The sequence below is a fragment of the Euleptes europaea genome, chromosome 14 (genome assembly GCF_029931775.1).
Source record: "Euleptes europaea isolate rEulEur1 chromosome 14, rEulEur1.hap1, whole genome shotgun sequence".
Lineage (NCBI taxonomy): Eukaryota > Metazoa > Chordata > Lepidosauria > Squamata > Sphaerodactylidae > Euleptes > Euleptes europaea.
Genome location: NC_079325.1, coordinates 43,488,790 through 43,516,551, shown reverse-complemented (window position 1 = coordinate 43,516,551; position 27,762 = coordinate 43,488,790). Strand labels below are relative to the sequence as shown.

General features: G+C 44.8%; 1 protein-coding gene across 1 annotated transcript in view; it reads right to left on the bottom strand.

The window, feature by feature from the left end:
* The window catches only part of CACNA1B (calcium voltage-gated channel subunit alpha1 B), a 414,377-nt gene that overhangs the window by 227,038 nt on the left and 159,577 nt on the right, over nt 1-27,762 (bottom strand). The window contains exon 6 of the mRNA XM_056861029.1: nt 9,745-9,848. Within this exon, the coding sequence (XP_056717007.1) occupies nt 9,745-9,848 (104 nt within the window). The remainder of the gene's footprint in view (nt 1-9,744; nt 9,849-27,762) is intronic.

The window sequence follows — 27,762 nt, the reverse complement described above, 5'->3', positions numbered from 1 at the left end:
TTGTGCATGTACAGTGACACCTAGCACTGCTTCTATGACTTTCTGAAACACAATAAACTCACCAAGAGACTTCTGCAAGGCATACAAGTTTTGTTATGCATCCAGCTAGAATATACAGATCTGAAACAAATTCCAGGCAAACCACTTTTGGGGAAATCATAGCCATCATCTGCTTAAATCTTAATAAGCGATTAAAAATCTAGTAGAAAAGAGCACCACGTTGCATGGTTAAGCCCCGGAGCTAGCCCGGGCATGCTCTGCATCTAGGGGCAGTACTGAAAAGGAGCCTCCCTCCGCTGGAAATACTTGTGGTTTAAGATCCAGCTTATGTTGCTTCATTTCCTCTTCCAGTGTTAAGTCACTGGGTCCAGCACTGATGGAGTCCCTACCACAAAGCCTCTGCGCAAGCCCTTCCTACCATCATCCCAGTCATCTTAGTTATCTAAATGTAGCAGTGATGGAACGGATTTGTAGCAGGTGCTGCAATAAGGTCTTAGTTATGCTGTAGGCACTGCAGTACATACAGCAGCATCCGGACTCCTGAGGCGCACAGAAAATATAATTATCATGTTGCCCAGCTGTCTTTGGGCACTGTCCTGACCTGGATGGCCCAGGCTAGTCTGATCTCGTCAGATCTCAGAAGCTAAGTAGGGTCAGCCCTGGTTAGTATTTGGATGGGAGACCACCAAGGAATACCAGGGTTGCTGTGCAGAGGAAGGCACTGGCAAACCACCTCTGTTAGTCTCTTGCCATGAAAAACCCAAAAAAGGGGTTGCCATAAGTCGGCTGCGACTTGACGGCACTTCACATACATACACACATAAGCATGTGGTGTCCAGAGATGCTGGACATAATTCAGACATCCCTAAACACTGCAGCACATCCTCATGGCAGTGTCCTGAGTCAGCTGGGAACCATACGAATACCATTTGCCAAGGTTCCTGGTAATCCTGTGCATAATGTGGGGAGGGGCCGTGGCTCAGTGGTAGAACATCTGCTTGGCATGCAGAAGGTCCCAGGTTCAATCCTCGGCATCTTCAGTTAAAGGGACTAGGCAAATAGATGAGGTGAAAGACCTCAGCCTGAGACCCTGGAGAGCTGCTGCCGGTCTGAGTAGACAATATTGACTTGGATGGACCAAGGTCTGATTCAGTAGAAGGCAGCTTCATACGTTCATGTGTACTTGTGGTAGCATCTAGGACATAAATCTTGAAACCACTGCCCCTGCCATCCTTCTTACAATCTCCTCCTGACAAAATAAAACGTTGGCGGAGTTTGTTTTGATCTGCAAATTGGCTCCTACTATTGAATGGAAACTATCGGAAGCAATTCCTGCCACTGGCACAAACCTGACCCAACCCCCTTTGCTGGTAAACTCTCTGTCTCTCGTCTCTCTCCCTCTTGGAATGGGCAAATCGGGCGGATGTGGAGTTGAAATGAATTCTCCAGGTAGGGGCACTAAAGTAGGCCAAGAGAGATGGATGGCTTTTGCGAGAAGCTAAATTTGGAAGCGACAGTTGCTGCATGCAGAACGGTGCCCAAGAAGAGAAATGCAGTTTGCTGCACAGAGTTATGTTAAAGAGGCAGTAACACCCGACAGCATAAGACTAGCATAGTTGAAGTTTCCTAAAGGGGGAGGGATGAAGTAAAAGATGGATGGAGCGGCAAAAGTTCCAAACAGCACCTGGTAGTGCACAGCCAGTCTGAATCATTGCGTGTCGGGGGTGAATGAGATGAAAAATGGAGCCTGTTTATGGTACACTGTGGTTGGATAGCCTAGATTCTAAATTGGAGCCTTCTAGTATTAGAAGGGCCCTGACCTGGATGGCCCAGGCTAGCCTGATCTCGTCTGATCTCGGAAGCTAAGCAGGGTCAGCCCCGGTTAGTATTTGGATGGGAGACCACCAAGGAATACCAGGGTTGTTGTGCAGAAGAAGGCACTGGCAAACCACCCCTGTTTGTTTCTTGCCATGAAAACCCCCCAAAAGGGGTCTCCATAAGTCGGCTGCGACTTCACGGCACTTTCCACACACACACAGTATTAGAAGGGGTGTGTGTGGAATCAAAACACACTTCTGAAGTTTCCAGTAGAGTTAAGCCAAAGTCATTCTCACATATTTGATTTAGTTTTCATGTAAGATAAGAACTGACTCTGGTTTTGCCCACATTTTGGCAACTCCTCAAAAAGAAACAAATGCATTCTTAGCTCTGGAGGCAGCAGAAGCCCAGGATTTAGGTCCCAGACACTACCAGAGATACAAACATGAAGCCCTCCAAGCAAACCTTCAATGTGTGTTCCTTTAAAGACTGCTCAGGAACTTTACACCCCGGACAAGGAAAATGGAAAACAACTTCAAGCACTCAGATGTTTTGCATCGGTTGCCTACTTCTTCAATGAAAAGTTCTACCTGGCAGAAAGGACAGCTTTTGCTGTGAAAATCAAAATGAAAACTTGGCTCAGATCTATTTCCGAGCTATTTTGTGTACACAACTTTGACCATGACCTGAGTCCTTTGCAATGCACTGGACACATGGAGGAACTCCTTGGCAGACATGAAGCTGCGTTATATTGATTCAGATCATTGGTCCATCTGCCTCAGGAGCCTCCCCAAGTCTCAGGCAAAGAATGGTGTGTTTTTTCCACCCATTACTTTAACTGGAGATGTCAGAAATTGAACTTTAGGCCTCCTGCATGCAAAGCATGTGCTCTACCACTAAGCTACGGTCCCTCCTAATATGAAGCTGCCTGAGACAGATGACCACTCTGTCTAGTTCAGTATTGTCTACTCTGACTGGCAGTGTGTTTCCAGAAAGAGAGATGCCTTTTCCAACACACACTTCTTTAATGGAAATGGCAGCGATTGAACCTGGGACCTTCTTCATGCCAAGCTGTGCTGGCTGGCTGCCAACTCTCGGCTTACAGAGTCTCAGAGGTACAGCTACAAGCTGCTGGCAGTGCAGGGAGAGTTTAGAGAAGCGTCAGAAGATCACATCCATTAGTCAAAGCCAGGAATAAGAGTCCAGTAACTTGCCAATCAGAGTCCCAATTCGTAGTCCAAATAGCCTGTCCAAGGTCAACAGTCATGGAGAGTCACTCAGGTGACGGAGTCAGCTAGTTGCCCAGGTATGCAATGTGTTGCTTCCTTGTTTCTGGGCTGACCAGCTGTTCCTTTTCTGGTGTCCCAGTTCTGCATCAACCCTTTTCCTGTGAGGACTCTCCATCCAGCAAACGCCGATATGCTTCCAGCCAGGCACTATGCCTTTTAGCTACCATCGCCTTTCTCTGTCGCTGCCTCCACCTGTCAGCACTTGACACTGCCTCTGGCAAGTCAGTAGTTTGAGGGCTCACAGCTGGACTACTGGGTCCAGGCTCTGAGCAGGGCGGGGTTGGTTCTGCCACAACTTCAGACTGCAAGTCCTGTGCAGGCTCTGGGGAGCCAGCAGCTTGAGGGCTGCCAAGCTCCTCGCAAGGCTGGGCCAAGTCTGATCCCACCTGCGAGGCAGGTGGCAGGTCCAGTGGGGGCTGAATCCTCCCGGCAGAGTTCTTCCTCCGAGGATGACTCATTCCCCAGGGACTGCCTCATGGCACCAGCATCTGTTCTACCACCGAACTGCACTCCTGTCTCTGGTGACAACATGGAAAGAGTTCCATCAAGGCAGAAAGTCTGAAAACCACTGGATATTGAGAGACTGCTCTGCTCAGTCACGGCTATAAGGAATATTTTGTTCAGTGGAACTGTAACAGAAAGCACCGCCAGCAATCACAAAGCCCACAGCAAAAGAGAACGTTCTGCACTGTGTATAACAAATATTGTTATTTATTGTATTTGTCTGATGATGATCCTGGGTTTGTGTGGCATAAACCGGAGGCCTAAACTGTTCATGCACTTTCATGCATCAGGGTCGCATTTCCCCCGACATATGCACAATAATGTGAATCTTTGCACACACACACACACACACACACACAAAAACAAACAAACCCCACCCTCATGGCTCACATTTCCCCCTTGGAATCTGTCTCAGTTAATGTTCTCCATGCTTCATTTCAGCCTAAGCATTAACAACTTAGCATTTGTGGAAAGCAGATCTCTGCTCTGGGGGAAGTATTTCTTCTCATGTTCCAGAGCTAGCGTTTTGTCTCCTGGAGCCCAGTAAATCTTCCCTAACATGTAGTCCCTCCTGGGGATGCTGCAATGAACAGCTGTTTTGCAGCAACTAAATGGTATCTAGGCAGACACCAGTTCTTACCAAACATACCTGCTGTGTCAAGAGCCTGGGTGTGCTCCTAGATGCCTCCTCGTCAAAGGAGGCTCAGGTCACAGCTGTAGTCATGGCGGCTTTCTACCATCTCTGCCATGTTAAGCAGCTGGTGCCGTACCTCTCCTGCCCTGACCGAGCCACAGTGATCCATGAGATGGTCACTTCCAGGCTTGACTACTGTAACTCATGCTATGTAGGGCTGCCCTTGAGACTGCTCCGGAAGCTCCAGCTGGTCCAGAATGCAGCCGTGAGGGGACCCCACTGAGAGCGCACATTCAACCTGTGCTCTGGCAACTGCACTGGCTCCAGTAGAATACCGGTTCAAGAGAATGGTGTAAGCTGCTTTCGGTCCCAATTAGAGAGAAAGGTGGGGTACAAATAGGGTTGCCAACCTCCAGGTACTAGCTGGAAATCTCCTGCTATTACAACTGATCTCCAGCCACTAGAAATCAGTTCACTTGGAGAAAATGTCCACTTTGGCCATTGAACTCTATGGCACTGAAGTCCCTCCTTTCCCCAAACCTCACCCTCCTCAGGCTGTGCCCCAAAAACCTCCCACTAGTGGCGAAGAGGGACCTGGCAACCCTAGGTACAAATGAAGTAAATAAATAAAGAATAATGCACCCCATGTCTCTGTCACAAGATGATCCTTGGAAGAGGCTGGTCAATGAGATCACCGTGAGCAAACAGGGATCCCCTCTGGGCTAGTCTTCACAGGGCACAGCAGGTAGGCCTTAGTCCTGTTGCCTCAAATAAGCTGGCCTTTGGTATTTCTCCCCAAAGTCCTTCTACACCAAGAACCAAGAACGACTCTGCAGCAGCTGAATTATTCATGTCGGCAAAGAGGAGCGAGGGAATGGCGGAAAAAAATCTTTCCGCTCCAACACAAAAGCAGCTGCCAGAGGCTGGATATGAAGGAAGAAACCTGGCTGGCAAAACAACAGAGCCACCAGAAAGGTAGCAAACTCAGCAGCACAGAAACCTAGAAAGAGCCAGAGGTGGCAGTGAGTTTGCAGTGCTTGGATCTGGGCAGAGGAGATGCATTGCAGGAGGGAAGACAGCTTTTCTCTATAATGCTGGGCTCTGAACTCCTCATTAAAAGGTACATTTGGACAAATGGCAGTGCTGCAGCCAGCCTTCTGCCTAGATGGGCTCCCAAGAACGGAATGGGAAATTATTTTTATTTCTTTACTGCGCTTATCACCCAACATGCTCACTTAGACTCAAGGCATCTCAGATGGTAGAAATTAAAAATCCATGTGTTATGGAAGCATAGGGCACAGCATTTTGCAAATCCTTCTCAAATATTGGTATACTTGCAATTTTTCTTATAGAAAATTAAGATATGTACAGTTTTAAATTCCATAAAGGTCTAAATAGTATAATTTTATGGTTTAACAAAGTTATAAACGATGTATTTTATGTTGTGCAATCATTAAAAGAAGTTTAAATTGGATGGGAAAGTATTGCATATATTTCAATTTTTCCCAAAATTTCCATCTCTTGTTATTTTGCGCTTGGGGGGGACTGTATTTTGTTATATAACATTTTTTAAAAAATTAACGTTTCCAGAAATTTTACATCTTTACATGTATCGGCATGCAACCGTTTCTTGTAAACCGGGAAATCTCCTATCTCTAAACCATATGAGCTGGGAAAGGCCTATGATGAAATCTCCCTCACAGCTCATTCCTGAGCTTTGTGGCAGCCAGGGACAGCTAGTTCAAAAAGGTTCCCCAGCTGCCAGGAAAAACCTGGCACAGCAGTGCTGTTTCAGAGGGGGGCATTCCTGGACTGGAAGGGTTTAGGAGGCAGTCCATCAGCAGCCTTGCCCCCCGGAACAACCCAGAAACGCCTCCCAGGATGCCAGTGTGAGCACTTGCGCCGAGCGGGCATCCATGGGCCACACTGCTGCACCAGTGCTAGGGCGCTGCTGCAAGTAGCACTATGCCGGCGTCTGTGCCACTTTGCACAGCGCAAGTGGCACGGATGCCTGAGTAGGGGACTGGTTGCCTCCTAAGCCCATTTGGCCCCTAGGCTCAGGAATGAGCTCTCAGCCGTTAAGCTCAATAGGTGATGTTGGGTCACTGACTGTCTCTCAACCTGATCTCCCTCACAGATGAAGTCCCTCCCCTCCTCAAACCCTGCCCTCCTCAGGCTCGGCCCCAAAAATCTCCAGGTATTTCCCAACCCAGAGCTGGCAACCCTAGGGATAAAGGAGAGAAATAGAGATTGCAGTACATTCTCCCCATGTTGTCATGCTTCCCTGGGAGATCGGAAGAAGCGAAAGTTTCCCTTATCTTAGCAGACTCCTCTCGGAAGATAACCGTTCAACTAGCCAAATTTTGCCTCCGGTCTAGTGGGATTCGTAAATGGCTAATTGAAAACCCTTCCCCATAGAAGATCTTTCCTCCTCTTCTTCAAATCATCCCTCCCAGAATCATCAACTTTTATTATTTTATTTTATTATTTTTAACCTAACTTTGATTTTTATTCAGAGCTGATACTGTATCGAAACAAAACTTGATTGATTGATTGAGCACCATCCACATTTCCCTGCGCTTCTTGCAGGAAGGGCAGGATAAAATGCGGTGGACATTCAGACAGAAACATATGCACCTTCAAGACTGACATTCAAACCATAGCTTGTCATTACAGCTAAATGTAATGTTTCTATATTTTGGTGTCCATGTTAGTGTCAGAAATGTATATACTGAATAAGAACAGTTATTTATAAGTAGAGAATTTTTTAATCTACGTATGACAAAGGCCTTCCTTAAATATATGCCATGTTCATAATCATAGTAACTAAAGGATAATTATCTTGAAAAACCCAGTCTGAGCCAGGAGGAATCCTGGGTGGGCAGAATGGATTATTAAGATGCATGCAATTTGGAGCACTGCCACTTTGGGTAGGAGCCCCATCCACCCTGAGTTTTGTTTTTTAAATCAGAGATGTTCCTATTTGGGGAGACCTCTTCGTCTTTTAGTGGAATCTTTCTTGTTCCAAATCCAAAAGTTCTTTAAAAATTGTTAGGGGGGAAATCTCCTTCTGATCAACATTATTGTGAAGACCCACAAGAAGAGGAGGAGGAGCGGCTTTTTATTTGCCGACTTTCTCTACTACTTAAGGAAGAATCAAACTGGTTTACAATGACCTTCCAATCCCCTCCCCACAACAGACACCCTGTGAGGGAGGTGGGACTGAGAGAGTGTGACTAGCCCAAGGGCACCCAGCTGGCTTCATGTGTAGGAGTGGGGAAACCAACCTGGTTCCCCAGATTAGCATCTAACGCTTATGTGAAGGAGTGGGGAACCAAACCCGGCTTTCCAGATTACAGTCCACTGCTCCAAACCACCACACTAAACCACTAAACCACACTGGGGTATAAAAATCAACCATAGGGAATGGGATGGGAGGCATTTAAATTGTCCCAGCCCTGGGACAAACACAGTTAGGAATGAGAAGCCCTCATGGCAGAAAGAGTGATTCCATTCACAAGTGAATGTTTGTTCCAAAGCCAGGTAGCTGAAGCACTATTCAGGCAGAAAGCACGATCTTTCTGTTGAAATATATCCACTAAATGATTAAAAAGAAAGGAGGTCTGACATGTCCCGAGGATGGCTGGCAACCCTTCAGCAAACTCCTTCCACAAAGCCAGCACGGTCTAGCCTGATTTGACCTTCCGCAAGCAGCCTTTCTAAGTTCATGCTGGGCCAAGGAGCAGAGGTCCCTCCTGCTTCCTGACTGCACTTGGAAAGGAGGGTGCCTGGAGGGCCGGCGAGGCCCAGCTGGCAGAGATGTCAGACTTTGCTAATAGCCGGTATTTATCTCAGGAAGGACCAGGCTCTGTCTCGATCAACCACACAGCTGCTGCAGCCGTCTCCCTCTTGCGCTGCTCGCACTGAGAAAATGACCACCCTCCAACTTCGGATATCTTAGGAGGAAAGCAGGTTGTCGTGGCTCAAGTGCTTTGACCCTGATCCGGGCCACTGATTCCTCCTCCGGTTTGGGCATAATCCAAAAGGTTCACGCAGAAATAAGCACCCATCAATTTACAGAGAGAAACAGTCGCCCAATTTAAATTTGTAGTCTTGTAATCCTCGATCAAATCATTCTCCCCTCCCCCTCGATATCCCATTACCCAAAAAAATCCCTGAAAAGCCAAGGCCTAAGCCATCTCCACACATTTAACTTCAGGTTTTGGCAACAGAGCTTAGGAAAGTAATTTGAGAGAGACGTTGTGTTGACATATTCATTCTAAACAGAATTAAAGAGACAATTGGAAGTCAAAAATCCATCTCGCGCCCTCCAGCATTTCGTGAGTGAAAATACTGGCACAAAGTTCTAACACAGGAACTAACGAAGAGGAAACAGCAAAAAAACCCTCAACATTAACTAGACAAAGAACCTAAAAGTTGAGCTGACCACTGAAAAGGCCACATAGGCCGAAACGCGTTTGGGTTATTTATTGGTCATTTACATTGATTTTTTAAATCATCAACTATGTTGGAAAATTAGCAACTATTTTATATATTTTATATTTATATATTCTTTTATTTGATCGACCAGTACATTTAAGGCCCGGTGTTTTTAATTTAGTGTACGCTGCATAATAAATAATGTCAGTATTTTGTGATAATTTTCAGCTCAACTTTTAGGTTCTTTGTTCTTTTACAAAGTTATAACACCCCAACTCCCAGACCAGGGATAAACATGAACACATGAAGCTGCCTTACACTGAATCAGACCCTTGGCCCATCAAAGTCAGCATTCTCTACTCAGACCGGCAGTGGCCCTCCAGGGTCTCAGGCGGAGGTCTTTCACATCACCTACCTGCCTAGCCCCTTTAACTGGAGATGCCGGGGATTGAACCTGGGACCTTCTGCAGGCCAAGCAGATGCTCTACCCCTCCCCAGTCAGTGCCCAATGCACACCATTATGTATTGCTGAAAGCTCTATGCCATGGGCTGTATGCTGTATTAATTTATTCAGCAATATCAACAGATCAAAATCTATCTCAACAGCTGCAGGGCATGAAGTGGCAAGCTGTGCATTGCATGGTGCTTTAATGTTCACATGCACACAAGATGTATCCCTTTCCCATTCTGTGATTTAACTTCCAGCAATCCTGGCTAGGCAACGAAACCCTGAGGGACACTCCGAAACTCACGCTAGCAATATGTTAGCAAGGCATCCCTAAAAAGGCAAAATAGGGACAGTGTTTCTTCCAGGGACCAGAAAATAAGGACTGTCCCTGGTGGTTGGAACATATGTTATCCTTTCCAGTCTCCAAGAAACAAAATTACACACAGACATCTTCTCTCCTGGGTAAGGAAAGTCTTTCCTAAGGCTTAACAACAAAATTAGACCTTCCATTACAAATTACCATCCCAAAACAAAAACAAAAAAACCAGCTGTCAAACTTTGTTTTTTTCTAGCATATTCTGGAAAAAAAGGGGGGGAAATCTCAATCTTACCCTGACAATACGCCAAGAACCAGGTTGAGCATGAAAAAAGAACCTATGATGATGAGCGGGATGAAGTAAAGCCAATTCCAGGTGTTTCCTGCAGCATCATTCGTCTGGAAAGACACAGAAAGAGGGGGAAAAAAACACTTTTAAACAAACTCTAACCTTACATGTCTCTTCTACAAGAAACTATGCACAGGGTTTTGGTTTTTTGCTGATATACTTCAGGCCAGTACAGACAACCAAACTGGTAAATTGCTTCTTTATGGTACGAAGTTGGAGCAAAACTGATAGACTCATAGAGCTGGAAGGGGCCCTGGAGGCCATCCAGTCCAACCCCCTGCTCAATGCAGGATCAGCCTATAGCATCCCTGACAAATGTTTGTCCAGCCTCTGCTTAAAGACAGCCAGTGAGGGGGAGCTCCCCACCTCCCTAGGTAGCTGATTCCACTGTCGAAAAACTCTTAATTTTTCCTAATATCCAGCCAGTACCTTTCCTCCCACAATTTAAACCTGTTATTTAAACCCACAGCATACCTTACCTCCCTATTAAGCATACCTTTCCCACAATTTATGCCACCAGCTGTCCAAGCAGGGTTGTAATGTTCTAACAGGCCCTGCACATATACAGTCCTTTATTGACTGAGTACAGTTCTATGGACATAGGTCCATTACACTTCACATGATCAAATTCTTTTGATAAAATCCAAGAGCTACACGAACCTACATGTGTAGTCCTTGTTTTATTGTTATGCCCCCATTGTGGCTGAAATCTGGACAGAAAAAAAATTCTTGACCCTTCAATAGAGGTTCAGTGAGGGGAAATGGGCAACTAAACCAAATGACATCACCTGATAACAGCTTGCAGATCAAAATGATATTAAATGGAAAGATAAAGGCACCAGTTGAAAAGTTGGCCATCTTGGCCCCTATGTGGACTCCCAGTACAGTCAGAAGTGGGAAGACGCCCCAAGTGGGTGGGGAATTAAGGGCCAAAGATTCCTTTGAAATGTGGTGTTGGAGGAGAGTGTTACATATTCTGTGGACTGCCAAAAAAACAAATCAGTGGGTTATAGAGCAAATCAAGCCTGAACTGACCCTAGAAGCTAAAATGACTAAACTGAGACTGTTGTATTTTGGTCACGTCATGAGACAACAAGAGTCACTGGAAAAGACAGTCATGCTAGGAAAAGTTGAGGGCAGCAGGAAAAGAGGAAGACCCAACAAGAGATGGATTGACTCAATAAAGCAAACCACAGCCTTCAATTTGCAAGATCTGAGCAAGGCTGTCAAAGATAGGACATTTTGGAGGACTTTCATTCATAAGGTCACCATGTGTCGGAAGCGACTTGACGGCACTTAACACACACACACACACACACACAATTCACAGTGATGTATCATTTGACCCAATGCACCGATAAAACAAAATGAGGTGCAAAACTGTACAACTTTGCTTTTTTTTCAGATGTCAGATGATTCATTTGCTGGACCTAATATTTATAAGCCACATGAAAGCTAGGGAACTGACAGTCCAAACAGTAAACTGGCAAATTTATGGAACCAACAGTGTTCTAGTAAAAGATGATTTTACAAAGTCCCAAGCAACTCACTCCTCTGTTTTGAGGTCAGAAGGAGAAAGCACATATTTATGCCAAAGCTTTCTGCATTTCCAAATTCAAGCACACGTATCTGAAAAGGGAAATGCCTGCAGCAAACAAAACAGCAGCACAACCCCTCGGGTGACTCTCGTGAGGGGAAATTGTTGGTGTTCCCACTCTGCAAAAATGTTTGAGGTGGCTCACAACATCAATAAACATTAAGCCTAACGTCACAAAACAAAAACACAAAACAATTAAGCATCAGCAAAAATACATGCCCAACAGAATGCTCGTACAAATAATACAAGTTTCCAACAGATAGCTAGGGTGCGTTCACACATGCCAGATAATGCACATTCAATGCACTTTGCAATTGGATTTTACTGTGGGATACAGCAAAATCCACTTGCAAACGGTCATTAAAGTGGATTGAAAGTGCATTATTCAGTATGTGTGAAAGTGCCCATTTAACAAGCTTGGTACCAAGGAGAGCATTCCACAGCTGGAGCATCATCACTAAAAAGAACCTGTCCCTGATTGCCACCCATATTATCCTGGAAGGTGGAGGCACAGACTGGAGTCTCTGCTGCTGATTTTAACTGACGAATAGGTTTGTATAAGAGTAGGCAGTGCTTTAAGTACCCTGGGTCCCAGTTCCCGGTCTTTAAAAGTAAGCACCTGCATCCTGAAATGTGCTTGGAAGCGAACAAGGGGCCACCGAAGCTCTTCAGAAGTATAATGCTGTGTTCTCTGTAACCAATGCCAGCCAGCAATATTATCTTTTGGCCGTCTACAGTAGCAGCACAGCAGAGAGCAGAACAGTTGCTTCCTGCTTTGGCAAGCTACTGGAGCAGTGCAGCAAGTCAGATGCCTGGGTCTCACTGAAAGGATTCATGGTTTAAGATCCCCAGCATTTTGAAGACTTTAATCAACATCTGTCTGGTGAGTAGATAGCTTGTGTTCAGGGACATGTGTGTGAGGGGAGGAAAAATCCAGGCATGACTTTACACCCAGGAGTAAGAAGAAATCAACCAGGTATTCTTGACCCAAAAGAAATTATCTTTCCTCCTCACCCTGCATGAACTATCAAAGAATGACGGACAGGAAATCTCACGCTGTCTCTCATCTTGCTCATTAAGGGCCAGATGCCAAGAAATGCTTGGGTGACTGTTTACACTGCTCATCCCCCAGCCACAGAGCTCCTCTGATGCAAAGGAGATGAGGAAAATGAAATACTCATAACGCTTTGATGGTATTACACAATGCAGACAGAAGGCTCATGATGTCTTCCAGGGCATGGAAAAACTACCTCATCCATTTAACGGCAGCTAAGTAGAGTACACTATGCATTCTCATCCCATCGATCACCACTGGTAAATAGCAGCCCCTTCCAAACTGACCACTTCCTTTCTAACAGCCAGTCTTAAACTTTGTGGTATGGGAGACAGCCATTTGGGTTTGTTTGCACTTTGTGGGCCTTCTGGTTTTCTTACATTTGAACCAGCAGGTGGAAGGGGTCACTTGGAAGACTGCTGAGTAAAGTCTTTCTACACTCGGCTGAAGTAATACTGAGGACCAAACTGAAAGGGATGGTAGAGATCAATGATCTCTTTAAATTTATTTCAAAAAGCAGCTGGAGGGAGGAGCAATTATGTCAGGATCCTGGCACTGAGAAAAGGGCTAAATTTCCCCCTCTGCATCACTTCCCCAGTGTTAACCCCCTCACATAGACTCTCGAGAGATCTGATGACAGAGCTCCAGAATCTCAACTAGTTTGGCCCAAGGCAATACGGAGTGAAGAGAATCGTTCTGAGCAGCAAAGTGTTGCTTTGTTATGGGTAGGGACACATTTCATGCCACTGAAACATTAGTGAGTCGAGACACTGCACACCTAACTTAGCAATGTTTCCCCGTTCCTTTCACACTATTAACCCTGCACAGCTGAACTAGAACGAAGACGGAGTTTGGTTTTTACATCAGTGTTCTACTGTTTGCTCTGAAAAAAAGCCTCATTCTTTCTTATGTTCATTTAGAAATAATGTCCTTCATAGCCACTTGAAATCACACTGGAGAACAGCTGCAGACCATATACCACAGTTTAAGAATTACTGCTCAACCAAGTAACCTAGGCCAACAGGAAATGTCCATAGTTTCCAAATGTGCTTTAGCAGGATATCAAGCTAGACAAAGATGCCTGAGCTGGGAATAAACATAGTGTTTTCCAACAGGTGCCTGTTAGCTCCAATTTATTTACCTGCTGGTCACACTGGATTGATTCTGGCTAATTAGAAGTGTAATCTTACACTAAAGCAGCACTTTCCCATCTGAGAAACCTTCTTCCCATCTCAAAATGTAGCACAGTTTACCTTTTGTTGGTGCTTCACAGGTTTCCTTGCCACTTCTGCTAATTAGCAAAGCTTCTTATGCTTTATTTATTTCAGTTGTTTCCTACACATAGCTCAGGGCGCGCACGCAGTCCAAACATGAGCAAAGACTGACACTGAACACTGTGCTGCACTTCTTCCAAAACCTCTCTGAAGAAGAGTTGGTTTTCATATGCTGACTTTCTCTACCACTTAAGGATGAATCAAACAGGCTTACAATCACCTTCCCTTCCCCACAACAGACACCCTGTGAGGTAGGTGGGGCTGAGAGAGTGTGACCAGCCCAAGGTCACCCAGCTAGCTTCATTTGTAGGAGTGGGAAAACCAACCCAGTTCACCAGATTAGCCTCCGCCGCTCATGTGGAAGAGTGGGGAATCAAACACGGTTCTCCAGATTAGAGTCCACCGCTCCAAACCACCGCTCTTAACCACTACACCACACTTGTTCTCCTAATATATACCAAGAAGGTATTTTTCAAGCATATATTTGGACTGGATATAACCAGGTACACATCCCAGATGATAGCGTTAGTCTACTGCAGTAAAGAAAGAAATTTTGTGCCACCTTACAAATGTGCTGAAGCACAATCTTGAGCCCAACTCCAGCAGATGCAAACAAGCAAAGCGTCTGCTGCAGGCTATAAGAAACTGGGACATCTTCTCACTGGCCAATTCATCCCTGGGCAGATTATTTTATTTTGTTTCATTCATATCCCATTTTTCTTCTGTGTAATTTGAGATAATGTACAAAGGATTCCCAAGAAGTCTCCTATCCCGGCCCAAGCCTGCTTAGCTTCCACAAGACTGCTGCATATGCCTTCCAACCATACACATTACATGCTCTTTGCTTCAAAAAAATACAACACCAGAGAAATCTGCACAGAACTTGTACTGCTAGGCCATCAAAAGCCATGCCCAGGGCTTCATATGCCAGTTTGCCATGGCTATAGACATATACCAAAAATGCACTCAAAACCAACCTGAAATGCTATACAGTCATCCACATGCTCCATTAACCCACAGGATAAATCATTGGCTCTCCAATGAAGATACTCGGGACAAGAAACTATAATATTTCAAGCAGGATGTAACTACTGCTTAGCCAAGGCACGGAGGTTTCTTTCTAGCAAAATGGTTATTATAGGTTTGTTGGCTGTTCCTTTTGTAAGTGTTCTCCTTGAGAATTTTTGGCTCAAAAGCAAGGCTATGTACAAAGCCTTTCATTACGATGCTCACTCCTTATTATCTTTTTCCCTAAATTGGCCTGAGCAATAATCTGTTCTTCTCTTTTTGAATAGGCCCTCTGGATAGCTAAGTCCACTGTGAAATTTTCATTAATTTCTGGCATCTTCTATTAACACTTTGCCAACTTCAGCATCTGGGGAGCAGCCAAAATCTCCTCTGTGCCATATGCTCCTTGGTGGCCCCCATCTACAGTGGAAAAGAACTTGGAAACAATCTTATAGGGGCTTCTTGTAAAACCTTCTAATTCTCATTTTTTTGTTATTACATTTGTATCCAGTTCTTCTTCCAAGAAGCTCACAGCACTATATTTTGGGCTAACTCAGCACTATATTTTGGGCTAATCCATAGTACCCCTGTGATATAGACTGGTGAAATAGGCACTAAACCCAAGCCTTCCTGGTCAAAAATGAACACTTTATCCGATATACCACATCAAATTGAATTACTCCAACTGCAGCTGTCATATTTGCTTAAAGTAATGAATTACTGGACCAATGAACAATTTCAACAGCGATCCTCAGCTCAGATAAGACGGTCTTTGATTCCACTGGCCTTTGTGTACAAACCTTCTATGGGCATCTGGGGGCCTTATCCCACTGACCTTGAACAGATGCATTATAAGACATGAACTGAATTCCTGATATGGTTCTATGGTTGCTCTGGTCCCATCAGATATTAATTGCCAGCAACAGCTGGGAGGCAAGAAAGGGGTTGGGGCAAAATTCAATGGTCCTGTGTCCTGCATTATTTGCTGTTGTTTTAATGAGGGCTGCAGCCATCCTTCCTCACTAGGTAGTATCACTGCATTTCCAAGGAGTGATCCAAAGAACTGTTGGAAAGCCTACGGAAAACCAAAAGGAACGTCTGTATAGCTGGTAGGATGATATTTCAGCTGTGTTGGTTCAGTCATACGTTAACATAGCCAGGTAGGGTTGCCAGGTCTTTCTTCACCACCAATGGGAGGTTTTTGGGGAGGAGCCTGAGGAGGGCAGGGTTTGGGGAGGGGAGGGAATTCAATACTACAGAGTTCAGCCCGCTTCAATATTATTGACCCTTTGATTAGGGAAATGGGCTCTGGTGATGAGGGTGAATGGGCCAAAAGGTTTCTGCTGGGAGACAGCTCACCAATCACCACCCACGTTGCAAAATATTGTGCAGTAGCAATGAAACTACGTTGCCTTAATGTACATCCTTAATCTGTGGAAGTGTGAAATTGGGTGATTCCCAATTTTGTTGGTCTTGGTTGTAAACACTTACTCTGTATGGTCAGCTTCTGTTTTACCTGTTTTATCTGGCATACTAGCCTCAAATAAAATTTATTTATTTATTTATTACCAGAGAGTTCAATTGCCAAAGCAGCCATTTTCTCCAGGAGAACTGATCTCTATTGGCTGGAGATCTGTTGTAATAGCAGGAGATCTCCAGCTAGTGTCTAGAGGTTGGCAAGCCTATAGCCAGTCCAGGAGCTCTGCAAGTAGATAAGATGAAGAGGCCTATTAAAAGAGCAATCTTCCATTATGGAAGTGGGGTAGTGCAGAAAGAAACGCATGGATCTCCAAAGCAGTCAGAGGACACACAACAAAGGGAGGCAGATGGGCAGGAGGCTCTGCACAGGGATGTGGCAACAAAGCAGCCACACTTCCCTCATGGCAGTATAAACAGGGCTGACACAGAGCCCAAGAAGAGAGCAGAGATGTTGAAAGAATCGCAGAAAACCATTTCTGAGGCTGGTCCTTGGCTGATCATTGAGGTAGTGTACAGGCTTGGGAGACTGCCACCTTGTATCCAAAGACCCAGGGCTAAGACCCTCTGATGTCAGGAGCCACAAGGTACTTAGAGAGAATTTTCCCAAACTCTGTCATCAAACTCAATTGTGTGTGTGTGTGTGTTAAGTGCCGTCAAGTCTCTTCCGACTCATGGCGACCCTATGAATGAAAGTCCTCCAAAATGTCCTATCTTTGACAAACTCAATTAGTTCTGCTTAATTCTTCTTATTCAATGTTTCTTTCTGATATTACAAACAAATATGAAAGACTTTATTGGCATTAAAAGGGAAATCGTACGGTGAAGTTTACAGTAAAATCATGATATAAAGGCATACAGATATCATACGATAAAATTTACTATAAAATCATTTTTTATAAGAACATACAAATCCCACTAAATTGGTTACTTGGTTGTTCAATCCTGACTTAACCGTTATATGGTTCAGACTAACAATCACGTTCTGTAATTACAAACGGAAAAAACCTGGCCACCGAGTCAATAATTGTTGGATCCTGCGTGGTCATAAGGTGGAACACGATTGATTTGGTAGGTAACCATTCCCTATCAGCAAGTAACGGGTCTATGAGATTAGAACGGCCCCTATCGTAGAGCGGACACTTAAGGGGGATATGTGAAACTGTTTCTGTCGCCCTCCCCAAATGGGAGTTTCTGATACTAGAAAATCATCGGCATTGCAATAGACAGGAATTCAGTTGCACTTTAAATACTAACAAAATCGATCCCAGGATAAGCTTTCATGAGTCAGAGCTCACTTCAACAGATGCCTAAGAGTGTAAAGCCACCAGGGCCGGTTTATACGCAAATCAAGAAGTCAGACCTGATGGTTTTACACTTCTGTGCATCTGATGAAGCGTGTGCTGGAATAAATTTGTTCATCTGTAAAGTGGGGAGAATTACAACTCCAGGTTCCAATATACCTGCACCCTGGACTCTATTTCCAATTTCTGTCTCTAGTGAAGGTGATTGTAAGCCAGTTGATTCTTCCTTAAGTGGTAGAGAAAGTCGGCATATAAAAACCAACTCCAACTCGTCCTCCTTCTTTGTCTTCTTCTTGTTTTCCACCTGCCACGATCACCAATGCCTTCCATAATCTCCTTTCCACAATTTACTAATATAAATCTTCTTGTCCCTCATGAGTACCTAGATTTTTTGTTAGAAAAATAAAAACAGTGGCTAATGCATTTGGAATATGCTGGAAATCTCAGTCTTTGCACTAAAGGAGCAAATTGAACAGCTCAAACAAGCCCATTCATCTCTCTAAATTGCACAAAATCCCATAAAGTCTAAAGTGAACTGATGCACAAGAAGCAGAGATGTTCTATGAAGCTTTATATTCAAAGCTGTGGATAGCAAAGAAACCTTTAAATATATATCAAATGTAACAAAACCTAGGAACAATGATAATAGCAACTGCTTTTGAAAACCTGAATGACAGCATCTCCAGAAGCACTATTAGGGAAGCCTCATTCATCCATCCATTCACTCATTCCTAAATGCCGTAAATAACTGGGCTGGTGGGCTGTAATTGTAGATCAGAGTCACAGCTGAACTACACAGTGTTTTTGGCTGGCAAGAGTATGCTTTTTTTTCTTTGTTCCTGCATTAGCGTTTAATCCAACACTTCTAAATCAAGCTTTTAGGAAGCTGCCAGATTTGGTTGAGTGGAGGTCACACCACTCGTCATAGGTGACTTCCCTACAATGAAGCTTCTTAGATTACACAAAAGGTGGAGAACAGTCCTCCACACACACATATAAACACTTCAGAAAACAGGAGTTTTCTAAGAACCGTCCTTATTTTCCAACCTGTGCATCTGTTTTCAGCAAATACCCTAAAAGTATTGCCTTCACATTTAATGTCTTCATGGAAAATTTCCATGCAGTTGTAACCAATATGGTATCTGATCTTGGGTATCAAACAAAAACCAACAAGATACAGGGTTGCCGGCTCTTGCCCTCTGTCTCTCTTCCCCCTGTTAGGGCTCCTGTGCCTTTAACTGCACGACAATAAGAAATTCATCAGGTTCCAGGACTCCAATACTCAGCATCAGATAAAGATTCACCTGCTAAATGTATGACTCTTAGGTAGCTATTAAAGGGTTAAACTAGACATGATGTGGGAGATTCTCAATTAAGATTTTATTTAAAAAAATTAATCAGCAGTCTTACATGGCTGCTTTGAAACTCAGGAAAGAAGGGGAGATCCTTAAGTCTTCCCTCCAATGTCCTTTCTCTAAGATCCCAAGGGGATAGAGAGAGGTGTAACAAATGTATCTGTCTCACCTCCCCTTAGGGTTGCCAGGTCCCTCCGCCACCGGTGGGAGATTTATGGGGCAGAGCCTGAGGAGGGAGGGGTTTGCGGAGGGGAGGGGCTTCAGTGCCATAGAGTCCAATTGCCAAAGCGGCCATTTTCTCCAAGGGAACTGATCTCTATCGGCTGGAGATCAGTTGTAATAGCAGGAGCTCTCCAGCTAGTACCTGGAGGTTGGCAACCCTACCTCCCCTTGAAAAGCAAATGTCCGTTTCTGGGGTAGAGCAGATGGGTGAAAAGTGTCAGAAGAAAAGCTTAGACTTCCCAATCCACTCTTCAAAGCACAGATTTGGTCATTTTTATTTGGTCATTTAGAAACCATGTAGGTTTCTAAAACCCAATAGCAGATCTTTTGCATCATGTCTAGCCCAATCTTTCTTTCAGTAAAGAAGGCTACAATGTTCTGGGTATTTGGCCTTAGTATTACCAGGCCATTCATCCAAGAATACCGTACTTGTCTTCAATTTATGTCACAGCACTCCAGAAAATCTGAGAACATGCTCAGAAAAGAGGTGGTGCAAGTGAAATTAGCCTGGATATGACTGCTCTCGCTCTCTCTCTCGTATCTGGCATTTTAAAAAATCTTTAAACTGCTCTGGGAATCAAATATCATTTCCCTGTGGAAGAGTGAGGGACTGTAATTAGAGACAATGAATTTTCCTTACAGTCTAAGCAGTCATCCAATGCAGGACAGAGGTGGGTGAGAAAGGTAGAAATGAGGCAAAAATGCACAAGTGCCTCATTACCATCCATTCTTTCCATGCCCTAGTCCCAGAGGAACATGAACAGTGAGGCAATTGGGACTAATTTTAAGTATTTCTACAAATGGCTGGAAACAAACGGAGCTAAAAAAAAAATAGGAAAAGGCTATTAGGTGCTTTCACGAAAGGAGGAGAGCAGAAGTCATGGCTAAGCAAAGTTTTGGTATCAAAATAAGCAAAAATGATCACCCCTGTTTCATTGTAATCTGATCAACCTGTTTCCAACAAATAGGGCATCCAATTACCATGTTTTTATATGTCCAGACCATTAATCTTCAACTCTCCTTCTTCGTATAAGAGCCAGCGCGATGAAATGGTTAGAGGGCTAGATTAGGAGTTAGGGGGACCAGGCCCCCCTGCTGCTGCCCAGTACAGCAGAGGGAGAAATTGCGGGTCCCTCTCTCCCAGCCTAAAAGAGCCAGCATGGTGTAGGGTTAAGAGCGGCAGACTCTAATCTGGAGAACCGGGTTTGATTCCCCACTCCAGTACATGAAGCCTGCTGGATAGGGTTACCAGCTCTGGGTTGGGAACTACCTGGATTTTGGGGGCAGAGCCTGAGGAGGGCGGGGTTTGGGGAGGGGAGGAACTTAGAGACAACCTCCCAAAGCGACCATTTTCTCCAGGCGAACTGATCTCTTGCCTTGAAAACCCTACAAGGGTGCCATAAATCACCTGTGACTTGATGGCACTCTCCACCACCACCTCTCCCAGCCTCATCTTCCTCATTAGGTTACTGTAGGGATACAAGGGTGGCAGGGAAACCTATTCACAGTGGGTAGCCGTGTTAGTCTGTCTGCAGTAGTAGAAAAGGGCAAGAGTCCAGTAGCACCTTAAAGACTAACAAAAATATTTTCTGGTAGGGTATGAGCTTTCTGAAGAAGTGAACTGTGGCTCACGAAAGCTTATACCCTACCAGAAAATATTTTTGTTAGTCTTTAGGGAAACCTATGTGCACTGCCCTGAGCATGAACATATGAACACATGGAGCTGCCTTATACTGAATCAGACCCTTGGTCCATCAAAGTCAGTATTGTCTACTCAGACAGGCAGCGGCTCTCCAGGGTCTCAGGCAGAGGTCTTTCACATCACCTGCTTACCTAGTCCCTTTAACTAGAGATGCCGGGGACTGAACCTGGGACCTTCTGCAAGCCAAGCAGATGCTCTACCACTGAGCCACGGAAGTAAGGCTGGGGAAAAATATAATCAATACATCAGCATAACTGGCACCACTGATGTATATAAAGAAAAGAGGTATATACATGCAACAGTAAAGAAGGGGTGGATACATACACAAGGGAAAGAGGAACCTGGAAGAGCAGGAGAAAAACCCTGTAAATGAGCAAGTATTTCAGCTGCTGGAAGAAAAGGGATTGTCTGTAAACAACTGGGGCTAGAGACACAATAGTTTTTTTAAAGCACTGAAGGTTCTTTGATAGAGCCATCCTTCTCTCTCCCTCCCTCCACCCCCTGCTGTACGAAGTCATTTCTTTTGCCCTGCTGTCATTTCTGGTCAAACAGATTTTTTGAAGTAATACAAAAACCTGCGAGCAGAAACAGCAGTAGGATGAGTACACACACCGCAGGCAACAGTGAGACCTTTGAAAGTGCCTTCCGCTCAGGGTGGTGGTGGTGGTGGGAGACTAATGTTTGCCTCCAGCCGGTGAATCTTTGCCGCAAACCTCAGCGTTGTTTTGCACTCTCATATTTTCTCACCTGCTGTCCTTTATGGAGACATGCTGAAATTAGCCCTACGCACGGAAAGGACGCTGCGGAGGCAAGAGAGGTACAGGGGCAGCAAGCATCTCTCCAGCGTGGTGCAGTGGTTAAGAGCGGTGGACTCTAATCTGGAGAACCAGGTTTGATTCCTCACTCCTCCACATGACCAGCGGACGCTAATCTGGTGAACTGGGTTGGTTTCCCCACTCCTACACATGAAGCCAACCTGGTGACCTTGGGGGGCTAGTCACAGCTCTCTTAAAGCTCTCTCAGCCCCACCTACCTCACAAGGTGTCTGTTGTGGTAAGAGGAAGGGCAGGTGATTGTAAGCCAGTTTGATTCTGCCTTAAGTGGTAGAGAAAGTTGGCATATAAAAACCAACTCTTCTTCTGCTGCTGCTTCTTCTTCTTCTCTCCCCGGAACATTCTCAGAAGGGGCAAGAGCACCAGGTGAAAGGTGCCAGATAATGATGTGCAGCTGCACATAGGTCCAGCCAAAGAACACCATAACTGATTGCATCCAGAATGGCTGCTGGAATGGAACCGACCCTCAGTGCCGCCAAACAATTGCTAGTTGGCTCTGAGAGGGCTGAACTAATTGTATGTTCCTCCGTGTTTTTATTTATTTAAACAAATGAAAATTTAAACTGCCAGCCATTAAGGCTGTGCTAAACTCTATTTGGGGGGCGGCTGTCCTGGAATCATGTCCGTAGCTGGCAAACGCATAGCTGGAGATGGAGGCCACCGGGGGGAACAGCGGCGTGTATTTTTGCTGTGTTCCGAAATGCCAACTATGCTTCTGCGCTTAACTCGGAATTATTTATTTATAAAACTATTGGGAAGATCCAAGGAAACGCTGCAAACAAATTGCAAAAAACATGCCTCTGTTTCCACCAGTCTGCCTCTTCCAGAACTAGCTACAACTAAAAGCATTTTGCTGATTCGGTTCGGCATAAAGGATATTACTGGAAAATGCACTAAGGGTGCATCCCTGAGTAGGGGGGTGAAGCTCGATAGGAGCCAGCATGACCCCACATCGGCATAGGTGCCACCTTATCACAGGTGGCATCTACACCGGCACGGGGGCAAACACGCTGGTGTCCAGGAGCCACCGAGCTTTGCCAGCCCCCGTCACCAGCACAGCCACCCCAGCAGGGATTTCCCAGATGGGAAACCCCGCACCGGTGTCGGGGGGGGGGGTGTTGCCGGGGCATTTCAAGGGGCGGAGCTGACATTAGTCAGCTTCTTAGCCCTTTCGTCCTGGGAACGCCCCCTTGAGTGGCGGCAGGGCTGCACCACCTTTTCGGGGTGGTGCAGCCTCGCTTTTTGCTATGGGGCATTTCCCCTTTTTTTCATTTTTTTACTTTAAAAAAAAGCCTTTTTTTTCTCCATGGTGGCCGGGAAGCCTCTGAGAAGGCAACGTGGCTGCGCTGCTCCCAGCTGCTGCGGATCCACCCCCACCCCTCAGGAATGGGCTGCCCAACACAAAACACTAAGCACTATGGGAAACATCCTATTTGGGGACATGATCAGCTCCACTGCCAGACTCCAGTATTTACAGAGCCATGGGATGGCACAACCACATGGAACAGAGGGGTCCAGAGAGGCTCAGGAGAAAAGCAAGCATATAAGTATTTTAATTAAACCAACAAGCCTTGCTTGCTGACAGCAGTTTTAAGACGGCCTTGAGGTTTGCACCCCGGAATATGTGAAACAGCATTTAGGAGTGGCAATCATCCATATTTTACCGGTCCAGCCAGTAAAGCTATCCAGTTCGCAGTGCTGGGGGAGGGTGGGAGCTAAAAACCCAGAAAACTCTGGACAGGAAACTCTGGACCAGAAAACTCTGATCGGGGTGTCAAACATAAGGCCCAGGGGCCGGATCTGGCCCCTTGAGAGCTCTTATCTGGCCCACGAACCAGCTGAAGCAGCCACCTACCCTTCATTCTTGGGGAGGGGCTGTGGCTCTGTGGTAGAGCATCTGCTTGGCATGCAGAGGTCCCAGGTTCAATCCCCGACGTCTCCAGTTAGAGGGACTAGGCAAGTAGGTGATGTGAAAGACCTCTGCCTGAGACCCTGGAGAGCTGCTGCTGGTCTGAGTAGACAGTACTGACTTTGATGGACCAAGGGTCTGGTTCAGTATAAGGCAGCTTCATGTGTTCATCTGGGCTGGCGATGCATGGCCCGGCCCGACCAAATGACATTTATGTCATATCCAGCCCTCGTAGCAATTGAATTCAACACCCCTGCTCTAGATCCTACCACTCACACTACACGAGATTCTGCCCCTGACCCAATGAATTCTGTTCTTGCTCTGCTCTGCCTTGGCCAGCTCTATCCCAGCAATTCCTTTCACTCGTGAGAGCTTGTTTGGAGGTTCTGGCAGGGGAGCACAGCTATCGTGCACCCTTGACCAAAGAATGGGACACTCCTTCTATCTGGGATGGTTCTCCTCTTCCACTGAGCGCACAGCTTCAGGAGGGACGCACATGGAGCGGTGAGGGAGGGAGGGGACACCCGCCTAGCCAGCCAGATCAGCCCTGGTGATCAATGGGGTGACAGATGTCGCAGCCAGATCGCCCTCCCATTCATTCATTTCACACTTTCCTATATGTTCTCATGATTATCACTTAATCTATCTGCTGCCTGGTAAAGATAAGGCTGTTACTCCATCAATTGTTTATTACTTAACGGCCACGTTGAAGATACGTTGAAAGTTATAATCAAGTTATGCCTAAAAGCTCATTTGCATACAGGCGCTCTTTTTGCACTGGACTTGACTCATGAGATTTCTCCAGGTTCTACCCCTAACGTGCCAGATTCCAAAACATGTCTTGCAATGAAAGGCTGCATGGCATGAAGAGACCGAAGATGCTTGCATATACAGTCTCAGGAGGAATGAGGTCCCACAGAACAATTTGTGCTTTGACTTTACGACTTCAATATTTAGGAGGGCAAGCTCTGCACAGACAGGAATGTAGGAGAGTAAGTTAGAAGGCCCTCATTCGCAGCTCACGTAGCGAGGTGAGGAAAGTCCCATCTGCCATCCATGCAACGGACAGAAGACAAATTTGCTAATAGTGCTGTCAAGATCAATCATCTTGTAAACACCACTAATAGGCAAAGACAAGCTCTATAAATTTCCAGACAAACAGGAGTATTAAATCAGATATGAAAAACCCACAACTATAAATACCAAACTGGGCCATGGGGATGACAGGGCCGTCCAGAATGGCTGATGTTGCCTGTCCTTAATCCACCCTGCTAATATGAATTAAGTTTTGTTGACATGCCAGCTACGAGGGGAAGTGGAGACAGGGAGAGGAAGGCATAGAGAAGAGGAACAGCCACAGGTTGCCCAATCAAAAGGTTTTAGCTTTAGGAACTCCTCTCCACCCCATCCCCAATTTATAAGTGTTTCATCATCCCCTTCCATGTAGTAAATAAAAAATTAAGATGAAGATGTTTCCTCCAAAATGGCCTGGTGCCTCCATCTTGCACTCTTTCTCCCAAAGTACTTCTACTTTCTTATCTGAAGTACCACCTGCTCCTATATGATCCTCCTCCAGGGTCAGCTGCTAATGAAACAGCTTCGTGTCATCTCAACATCCAACTTGCTGCTTCATTCCCAAAGGCTCCATTTAAAAAGGTTAAGATCCCCTGTGCAAGCACCGGGTCATTCCTTTTTTTTTTTTTTTTGAAAATTTTATTGGTTTTTATAATATAAATTTTCCATATCAACAAACAACAATGAAAATAATATGAAAATCTAAATCATAACTAATGTTGTTGTAATTATTTAAGTACTTAATAAAAAATAAAAAATAAAGGAAAATATTTTGACTTCCCCATCACCTCCGTCCGCCTCTTAATAAAGTATTCTATCCCATCGTGATATGATCTGATCTTAATTATACTTATATCTCAGTTAAATTTCATTTACAGTAGTCTATCAATATAATTAATTACACTTCTTTGTGTTAATAGTGTCATCTAATGTCATCTAGATCAGAATAAAAGGTACTTTTCCATTTTCCCCAGTCCTAATTCATATTCACAGTATTTCATCCAAGCCTCCCATTCCCCCATAAATCGTACATTGTCTTTTTGGTTTAAAGTAGCTGTAAGTTTTGCCATTTCCACCAGTAGCACTGGGTCATTCCTGACCCATGGGGTGATGTCACATCCCGACATTTCCTAGGCAGACTTTGTTTACGGGGTGGTTTGCCAGTGCCTTCCCCAGTCATCTTCCCTTTACCCCCAGAAAGCTGGGTACTCACATGTCATCTCAACATCCAACCTGCTGCTTCATTCCCAAAGACCCATTTACCCATTACAAAGTCCTCATGTTTGTTTGGGAACAACGCAAGGACTTTGTATTAGGGCTGTACAGCATTTTTTCAGTATTTTTCGGATCTGGGTTTAACGGATCCAGAAATTAAAAAAAAAAAAAAACCCCAAAAGGCTGAAATGCCATATTGGCTTTTCCTAGATTTTTTTTAAAAATTGGGTTTATTAAACCCAAACCTGAAAAATGCATGTAGCAGAGCTAAACGCTCGGCCCAGCCAAGTTCCGCTCTGTGCCACCTGCCACCTCCAAAGTTCATGTGGACTTCAGAGGCGGCGGCCAGCAGGTAAATGAGAGGAGAGGGAGGCAGGGGGAAAAGGGGTTCTAAAAAATGGCAGCAGGGCCAAAGCGACCCCGAATAATGTCAAAAAAATTAGGGATCCGTTTTTCGGCCCCCTTAAATCGCCACCATTTTTTCCAGTAAAAAAACTCCTGAAAAATACCGATTAGGTATTGGGGGGGGGGGTGCGGTTCAGTTTGGCATCAGCAGAATGCACACCCCTATTTTGTATGACACATGCAATGGGGTTTTTGTGCCTCAAACTGCCCCATGGAGCTGCTATTGGCTCTGTTGTAAAAAAAATCATGTTACCTATGTGGCTACATGTAGGTTTCACAACAGAGCCAATGGTGACTACATGGGGCAGTCAAAGAACATGAAAGGAATTGGGGAGGGGGGTACAGCTGCTTTCCCCTGCATGCTGTGGTTCCAAACAGAAAAGAGCCGATGTTCATCTGGGAAGCACAGAACTCTTGTCACAATTTTGATAGAAAATCCTCATGTTGTTCCCCAACAAATATGAGGGCTTTGTAATTTGTAGATGGACCCTGATTATTCCCCCACCACCACCATCACTCTCTTCCCAAGCATGGACTCAGTTCCATAATCACAGGGTCTTGTTGAGGTACGAGTACTCACCAAAGCCCCTGTGTTTCTCTATACTTTGTTAAAAAAAAAAAATAAGGCATTGAAAATATTATTATCAAACTATTACCTACACTGAGACTTCAAGATAAGGTATTCATAGAGATATGGGATTTGTCCTCGATATGTCAGTGTAAAACAATACAAAACAGGCAGTGAGTGAGAAAGGTCAAGAAGGGATATTTATTTGGGGTTTTTTTACACCTTGCTTAAGTGTGAATCTAAATTGCATGTACTGTACTGGGGTGGGCTGCAGTTAATGCAGATTTGTTACTCTGGGAGACAAAGTATCTTCCACAAGCATGGATGGAGGGTTTTGTTTGGTTTGGTTTCTGCTAACAGGAAAAATTACTTGGCTAATGCTCAGCTGCAAAAGGCAAAAAAAATGCAGCTGCCTTCTGAACTATTATTTGGATGTGAGCAGACACTTCTTGCTTGTTTTCTATAAATTAACTATATGTAATAGCCATTAAAATCCTAAATAACAGCCCTCCCCTCATATGTCTTGAACCAGTACTATAAATATCTCATGTTAATGACACCTTAAGCTATCAGAACATAAAACTTGGATCCATTAACATCTTCAGCTGACCGCCAACTGCTTTTTCATTAACAAAATTCCTGGATATTTACACTATATTGCTTCATCTAAAGATTTTGTTTGCTGGAGGGGTGCCAATCTGGATTTTGCACATGTGTTCGGTACTCATCCCTATACTTCACAATGACAAAAAAATCATTGGAAGAATTTAAGAGAACATAAAAAGCTTCTTGAACAACACACTCCAAATGAAATTCTGCTTTCACCAGAACCAACAGCAACCTCTCCCCTCCCCATCATCCCATCTTGAAAACCAATAAAAACATCCACAATGCTATCAAGTGTGATCTGCATTTCAAGACAATGTCAGAGGAATGATCTAGAGGAATGCAGTGAACAGAACAGACTT